General features: G+C 54.5%; 3 protein-coding genes across 3 annotated transcripts; 1 reads left to right on the top strand and 2 right to left on the bottom strand.

The window, feature by feature from the left end:
• Positions 1-239: 239 nt before the first annotated feature.
• On the top strand, positions 240-788 carry HRG_07604 (uncharacterized protein; the record flags this gene model as incomplete). The annotated part of the gene is made up of 2 exons (XM_044866075.1): positions 240-599; positions 639-788. 2 exons carry the CDS (start codon positions 240-242, stop codon positions 786-788), a joined length of 510 nt encoding a protein of 169 aa, XP_044719039.1.
• A 1,331-nt stretch (positions 789-2,119) lies between these two features.
• Positions 2,120-2,670, bottom strand: HRG_07603 (thiamine pyrophosphate enzyme, central domain-containing protein; the record flags this gene model as incomplete). Its single annotated transcript, XM_044866074.1, has 2 exons — positions 2,120-2,335; positions 2,476-2,670. The coding sequence occupies 2 exons, from the start codon at positions 2,668-2,670 to the stop codon at positions 2,120-2,122; spliced, it is 411 nt and encodes a 136-aa protein (XP_044719038.1).
• Positions 2,671-5,233: 2,563 nt separating this feature from the next.
• Positions 5,234-7,655, bottom strand: HRG_07602 (nucleotide-sugar transporter domain-containing protein; the record flags this gene model as incomplete). The annotated part of the gene is made up of 5 exons (XM_044866073.1): positions 5,234-6,211; positions 6,308-6,537; positions 6,600-6,930; positions 7,006-7,146; positions 7,203-7,655. 5 exons carry the CDS (start codon positions 7,653-7,655, stop codon positions 5,234-5,236), a joined length of 2,133 nt encoding a protein of 710 aa, XP_044719037.1.
• Between the last annotated feature and the right edge of the window lie 592 nt (positions 7,656-8,247).

Here is an 8,247-nt window from a genome sequence, read left to right as displayed (position 1 = left end):
AAAAAGTAGGTCGCGCAATGAGAAGTCTTATTTAAATGCTCGAGAGTTAAATTAGGAATTTGTCGTTCTTTTTAGGAGGGAAAGCTGCGTCGGACGGCGATAAATGGAAGCCAGACATGCAGGCGGTTCGTGCGGTGATCAAATTTGCGATTGAGACGGAAAGGATCGACAGGGACCAGCAACCACCGGGAGACAATTGAACTCGACTTTACTGCAGATTCTCTTGTACCTTGGCCGACATGGATTTTTCGGGTCTCGACACCGATTCGATTGGTCTGGCGATTGAGCTCCTGAAGCTGGACCTAGAGAGCTTGATAGGCACATCTAAGGGCAAATATCTTCAAGGAGAAGTTCCTGACTCGGAACTAGCAATCAAAGCATATATATCGGAACTAGAATCACTCGAATCCTTCGTCATAGATCGACGCATGTCCTTGAGCATCGCTCGAGCCGTCGGCACTGATGGGAATGCCATACACGAGGAGCAGCTTGCGGAGAGCCGGGCAGCTCAAGACCGCCAGTTTGCTCTCAATTTAGACTCTCGCCGAAGGGCAAAGACCTCGGACGACGGAGTCGAAGCGACAGAATCCAATTCTCAGGTCGATGAGGCTGGCGATGAACTTTTGCGTAAACTCTAGGCCCTCTACGTCGGTTGCGCCGACGATGACGAGCTTGATCAAGCTGAATCGTCATCCTGGGCCGCCAGCCGACCAAAGCCGAAGACGCCGCAGCCCACGGCCGTCTGCACGAGCTGCGGCGACCGGCACGTTTTCTACGACGTGGCCTGATGCCCCTGCAAGCACGAGTACTGTCGTGCGTGCATCGCCAGTCTGTTTGAGGCTTCTCTGCGGGACGAATCGCTCTTTCCGCCACGCTGCTATAAGCCGCCGATTCCGGTCGAGCTAAATCGAGTCTTTCTGCCTCCTAAGTTAGTTAGCGAGTTTAAGGCAAAAAAGGTCGAACTCGAGACACCTAATAGGACTTACTGCCACGAGCCAACGTGCTCTGCCTTTATGCCTATTCAGTTCATTAAGGGCGACGTGGCCTCGTGTGTACGATGCGCGAGAACGACGCGCACGATTTATAAACAGGCCTCGCATCGAGGCGACTATCCGCAGGATTCTGCCATCTAAGAGCTACTTCGGGTCGCTATAGAAAATAAATGGCAGCGTTGCTACTCTTGCGGGAGGCTTATCGACCTAGATTATGGGTGCAATTATATAAGTACGTTCGACATCTATCGTGTCTCCGTGTCTGTGCTAATCGAGGCAGCCTATATGTGGCGCCGAGTTCTGCTACCTTTGTGGTAGCCGTTGGAAGACGTGTTGCTGTCGACAGTGGGACGAACACCGTCTCCTTGCCAGAGCCGAAGCAGTCGTTGACCGAGATGGCGATGCTATACTCGACGCCGAAGGAAGAGCCCGTCGCATATAAGAGGTGGCCGATTATTTAATGCATAACTACGAGTGCAACCACGAGAGGTGGCGGGGGCGCGGGGCATATTTAAGTGTGAAGAGTGCCGAAACACGCTCCGCGAATATATCTACGAGTATCGGCAATGCCGCATCCAAGTATGCAGGCGATATAGGTTTAATCGTCTATAGACGGGCAAGGAACACTCGAGCGTATGTATAATCAAATGTTCCTGCCCGAGTCTCTCTACGGCGTAGGCGACTATTACTATAGGCAGCCTATAAGATATATCTTAGCAACCTTTTTCTCTTTAAATAACAAAAGTTTACATTGTTTGCTAGAAACCACTAAGCCGTAACCTGTGCATGGGAATTGGCTATAGCAATAAGATGCCCCCACGTAATCAAGTCCCTACTATAGTCGTCTTAAGGGATGCTGCACTCAATAAGCACTGGCCCGTTAATATGCGCCATGGCCCTCTTAAGGGCTGCGGAAACTGGCGGACGGTGTGGGCTTTAAGTCTAAGGACGTGGTCTTCCTCGTAGCAAGCGAATGCCTTAACTAGGGCTGTATAGTCCCAATTCTAAATGCAGTTATAGAGGCCATCGTGGATCTCGACCTCGATAGTGTAGCCTCTATTGCTCATAAACAGAATAATGACGGGAACACGGTGGCGCACCATCTGCGAAACTTCCTAGGCGGTCACCTAGAAGGCCCCGTCACCTATAAGGACGATGGTTCTCTTATGCGGCTTGCTAAGGGCGTATCCAAACGAAGCAGGGATTGACCATCCAATATGGCCCCATTGCATCTCAATCTCAAACTCGGGGCCGCGCGGCAGGCGCAGTTGGCTGCCATTGAACCACGAGTCGCCCGTGTCGACAAAGACGGTCGTCGTGGCAGAGAGGAGCGCCTGAGTCTGCTAGCTCACGCTCTTCCTCGTCAACTTGTCACCGCCGCAGGAGCTGTGGCCCGCGGTAGGATCCGGACGGAGCCGGTTATACTCGACCATAGTGCTGTTGTTTCAGCCGACGGCGCCTGCCAGTGTGGACAGGAAGTCACATCGGCCCAGTTGACAATGGCATCGGCGGCGAGGGTGCTGACCTGGCCCCAGAAGACGCCGGCGAACTGGGAGTGGTCCTCGGGGAAGCAGCCCTTGGCAGCCGGCTGCAGCACGACAGGGCACCCCATGGCTTCGGCCAGCCGCGCCAGCTCCCTCTGCGGGTGCGCCCGCTGCACCTTGGGCCCGACGAGCATTTTACTAGCAAAGTCCACTGTGATAGAAGCCCCTACAGTCCTCCCGTGTATAGGTGGCTACATCACTGGTCGAAACCCTTCTTTAAGGTCCTGACGAGCAAAGCAGTTAGCACTTTTCTTGCCGTTAACATGTTTATGCTGTAAAAGAGGCATAGATATGTCGCCGGCTCGAAATAGCTGCCCTGAGGCGCCGTCTTTGTCGTAACGTTGGAAAACCTCCTTTACAAGGTGGTGCCGCCAGTCGCGTTGGTTGGTATAACGATTCTATCTCGGCTGCCCACGAAGCTGACTCTCACAAGAGCAGTCAGTCTTAAGGAGAAGGACCACACGAGTGCCCACCAACCCCCCCCGCCAACTGTGTCCAGGGCCCTCGCCTGCTCTGATAGCCACTACTATCTATACTGCCCATTATTATAATCATTATAATCGGCTGTGACGGACGGCACGGCCAGCTCTTTGACCAGCTACTCGCCAAATATTTGCTATTTCAGCCTTGTATGTGTCACGACCCTGCGCGCCAGCGTAGAGACACCAGCGCAGAACTTACCTCAGCAGCGCTCAGGCCATTTGGTGATCGTGCGAAGGCGACAAAGCGCACTATACCTAATCGGTAAGTCACATGCACTCCTCGACCAAATGGAGTACTCCAGGTAACGTGACTTTTTCCAAAAACGGTTAGACTCCTCTTAAAATGGCCTGAGCGCTGCTGAGGTAACCTCGTGCATATGCACATAAGGGCCAGCTCGGTCGTGTAGTCTAGTCTTTCTTTCTTGCTCCTTAGCTTTGAGTCTTCGTTCATAGTGCCAATACATCTTTATAGCCGTCAAGGCTCGTATGTGCCTGGCCGTAACAAGCGGTGCCTACGGCATATCAACAACGCAACCAGCAGGCATTACAGTCTCTACAGCAGTCCGCAACGCCTAGAGGGGTGTGTGACGACCTAACGAGGGTCTCAGAGACCCAACAAGGGTCCCAGTAGGCCACAGACTAATATGTAGCTATTGAAGGTTGGGCTCACACCCACACGCACCAACAGGCGCGCCCCTTATCCCTATAAGCGGAGACGATGCCATCGCCGCATCCGGAGGCACCGAATGCGGTAGTTAACCTAAGGGATGCTAAGGAAGTCACTTGACGGATCCGGATAACCGTAAGCTGCCGGATTACCCGTTGGCAGGTTCCTTCGTAAGCCAACTAGGGGCCCCTACCCCTTAGTTGGGCACAAAATGTATGGACAGCCCTAAAAGGTGTGGACACCTAAACACGCCCCCACTACCATATCTAGCGCGTAATTAGTGTGTATTCTCACTAAAACGCGATCGCGCGTGGTGCTTAGGGAGAGTTCGACTGTCGTAATTACGCTATAACTAGCCTAACCGCCGTAGACCGGGCGGCGAGGCTAGTTGTTAAATCTTATGATGCCCTCGAACAAGGACGGCGCCGCAAGACTCGCGGGGCGCCCTCAAAGCCCGTCTCTATGCGTCAGGCAGCGCGTATATTTAAGGTGCCGAGCTCAACGGTTTAGAAGGCCATACGGAGGTATCGTGGCTACGTAGGCCGCACTAGTCGGCCGAGTGTTCTTTCTAACGAAGAAGATAACGCTCTCGTCGCATACGTTATCTACCTCTAGAAAAGCGGCTTCCTAGCTAGCAAGCAGTAGGTCGAGACTGCCGCTCTTAAGCTCCTTTATCGCCGCGATCCTAACCGCTAGCCACTATTAAAAAACTAGTATCCTCGCTAGAAGAATAACCACCTAGAGCTTCGGGTTATATATATCAAGGCTATTAAGCGGTCGAGGAAGTCGTTTAAGGTAGGCGACGTTTATAACGTTAAGAACTTCTTTAAGCGGCTCTCTAAGATTATTACTACCTACGGCATCGGGCTATTAGAAGTCTAGAACGAAGACGAGTGCGGTATCCGTATTAAAAGCCTCCGCGATAGGGTCTACGTTATAGTCGTATGAATAACGCGTTATAAACGTCCTTAAGTCTCTAATCTAGGGAATCGCGAGTCCTATACGCTTATGGCCGCCGCTAACGCTACTAGGGACATGATCCCTCTATAGCTTGTTTTCTGTAACGTACCTCATTTATTATCTTTAATTGCTTATATTAATCGTTATAATTACCTCTATACGCTATATGTCGTAGAAATGCATTTAGACGTCTATGGAATGAATTATGCGTATTTGCCCGCTTGGCCACACCAAAAGAGGTGTCCACACCTTTTGGGGCTGTCCACACATTTTGTGCCCAACTAAGGGGTAGGGGCCCCTAGTTGGCTTACGAAGGAACCTGCCAACGGGTAGTAGGGAAACCTACCCCCCCGCACTTCGTATACATATATATAGTCACACCTACGGACTCCCTCTTTTAGGCGAAAAAGAGCAACACACACCCTCTTTCTTCAATGCAAAGACCCAATAACTAGCAATACTATGCGCAAGCTAGAAAGGGGACAAGACGAACCTCAATTAACATGTTGACTCTTTCCTTTCCAAATTACTACCTTGCGAGATCCAACGCAATGGCCTAGCAAGATGAGAAGCATGCCCATTGATGAATTAACTGCCGACGAGAAGCTCCCGCGCCTGTCCATCTATCTTATCGTACAAGACGCCTGTCACGTTTTCATCCAAGTAGTCTAGGCGGTGGCCGCAGCGAGTCGTGATAACGTCCTCAATCGTTGGGTTGGAAGCGCAGCACGAGCCCCAGCAGTCATCGACAAAGGCCAAGGCAGACCGCTCCGGGCTCGAGCGTGTCTGCGCAATTATGTTGACAATGGTGGGTACGGCGAGCTCGTGGAACACGTCAAAGGCGGCAAAGGTCTCGGCAAGGACGATGAAGTCGGCAAACAGGCGGCGCGGCACGTAGTAGATGTCGCTCCAGCCCACGCACCACTTGTCCGTCTCGGTCTTGTAGCCCAGGCCCAGCGCCGCGGCGGCCTGGACGGCCTTGACGGCGGCAATGTCCATGCGGCCGAAGACGTGCCAGCCCTGCCAGTCGTACGCGCTTATGTCGTTCATGCAGCGGAATAAGGGGCCCTGCGGATCCGCCGTTCTCGCAAATAGGATGCCGTCTCGATCCGTGCTGTTCCACCGCATGGGATCGATCCAGGCGTCGAAATGAAAGTACATTAGCCCGTCGACCTCAGGCTGCCCGGCGAGGGCCATCTTCATAACGTTGGCAACCTCTCTGTATATGGTGAATGGTTCGTTGGACCCGTCGTAAGTCTTGTTGCGTGCGACGGGACTGTCGTTAGGCATTATATCCGGTATCGAGAGGTGCATCGAGCGGAAAAAGGGCTTGTACTTCATGAGGAGTGGGATCCGCTCGGGATGCGCGCTGTTCCACCGGATCACGGCCAGAGTGTTTCGAAATGGCGAAGTGGCCGTGCCCTCGGTCGCCGGTGCAGAGTGCGACAAATTTGGGTGGCCGTTTCCGTGGGTCAGACCGGGCATTGTAGTCTGGATTAAGGTTAAGAAGGCAACAATGAGAACCGTCGTGAAGGTTAGCACGGCAAGGTAGGGGACGCGATACCTCTGTAGACGTCGTTAGCAACCAGCGAGGGCCATGCCCAACTAGTTAAGTTTGGTGAACCGGGGGCCCGATGGAAAAGACGAGAGTGCAAGTCATACCTTAAGGAACACGCCCAGGGCCTTACAAGAAGCCCGCCCCGAGCCGGCCCTCGACCTCGACTGGGTGGCGGCGGCGGGGTTGGCCAGGTAGAGCCAGGAAGAGAGGGCGACGATGATGGTGCCGGGGATAACCATTGTGCCCAGCGTCGTTCCGAAGAGGATCGTCGACAGGTAGAGCAGCAGCCCTGAAGAGACAGCCGTGGCGATGCACTTGACAACGGCATTGGCGTCTTGTTCCGGAGCAAGTCAGCAGCTGGCGGCACACACACGCTTGTCCTCGAGGAGTGCTCACACTTGTAGACAGACGTTATGGCGAGGCCGATGAAGACGTTGCTCACGACTACCATGATGGCGCCGATGTTATCGTATCCCTCGAAGAAACCCGGCTCGTCGGTCTTGATGATCCTCATGACGATGTGGCAGATCAGGCTGACGAAGACGCCAGCCGCGTAGAGCACCATGTTGTTGGCATGTAGACTCGTCTTATTGGCCTGCAAGATGTGCTGATTGTAGACGCTGGAGGCGGCGCTGAGGAACACTTGCAGGAGAAGAATGGCGTACGTGCCGAGGGAGTAGGCGGTGCCGGTTTCGGGCTCGTACTGCGCGAGGATGAGGCCGAATGGCTGTGTGCTCGCCGGGTGAGGAGTTACTTAGGGGCAAACCGGGGCGAGGCAAGTCAGTCGATAGCGGGAACGCACCTGAAGTATAACGGCGAACCACTGGACCTGGGAGACGGGCGTGTTGAGGGCAGCAACCATGACTATGGCGGTGATGAAGGTGCTGCCGCTCTTGACGAGCTGGATCGTGCCCGGATCGGCCAGCATGTAGCTGATGAAGATCTAGGCAGCCAATTCGTTAGCCGTGTCGCGGCTCGGGATCCGCGGCTCCTCCTTACCGAGTTATTTATCAGCGTGTAGCATAGGGCGAGGACGTAGAAGCCGCTTCGCTCCTCCTCGGACACCTCGCTGAGGAAGTGGCGCCAAAAGGCAGCAAGGCCGAGCCTCGGCAGACCAACCGACGGAGTCTCGGGCCGCTTCTCGGGCGTCGACGCCGGCGGCAGGGCAAGATAGTGCGGGTGGGCGTCGGGCTCGATGCCGGCGGCCAGGCGTTTCCGGCACTCGCGATGGAATAGCGCGGCGGCCAGCAGCATCTTGAGCAGCTCTGAGATGCTGACCGAGGCGGAGGGCGAGAAGGAGTAGGTGCCGTCGGACTGAGCCGCCTTCATCACCAGCCCGAAGCCCACCTGGATGGTCACCAGGCCGAGGGCGGCGGCGGTGGCCGGGTTGCGAGTGAGCTGCAGCCACCGCCTGCAGCCCAGGGCGTCTGGGATCGAGTCGCCCAACGGCATTGCGTGCCTTTGTTGCCCGGCTCCTGCTCTCCTTCGGCGGGGGGGGGGTTCTGGGTGGAGCCTGTGCGAGGGAAGATGACGACTCGGGCTGGAATTGAGAGGCGTGGTCGAGAGTCGAAAGATTTCATTCAGCCTTTCCTCAGAAAGGGTTATATGCAAAAAATGGGGTTGGTTGAGTTATGTATAACTGGCTGCCAGGGTTTATGCCTCTGGGCATAGCACCAGCAAGTGGCGATTCCGCGGCGATGGGAACTCTCCACCCATCCATCAGCCGATAAGCAAACGCGAGTAAGGGTCCGGCCCTGCGAGGTTACCGAGAATCAGACATTCCTGGTCCATGTCCTCGGGGGTATAGCGCATGCGTTTGGACGTCAATGCCGGTCCGAGGCCCTTACATGTGTGTAATACACCATGTCTATGCCGCGTATCCCACTAGGGCACTTGCACCGCCCCTTGGCGAATCAACCTCTCGCCAAGGCTGAAAACGAAGGGTAAGAGACTAAGAGTCAACATGCAAGTCATGTATTTTACGTTTTATTGTCTCCGTTAAGTTACGCCAGGACCAGGGGACCCCAGGTGGTACTTCCAAGTC

Source organism: Hirsutella rhossiliensis (assembly GCF_020360975.1).
Source record: "Hirsutella rhossiliensis strain HR02 chromosome Unknown scaffold00008, whole genome shotgun sequence".
NCBI classification, from domain to species: domain Eukaryota; kingdom Fungi; phylum Ascomycota; class Sordariomycetes; order Hypocreales; family Ophiocordycipitaceae; genus Hirsutella; species Hirsutella rhossiliensis.
This window is presented reverse-complemented; position numbering and strand designations above follow the sequence as displayed.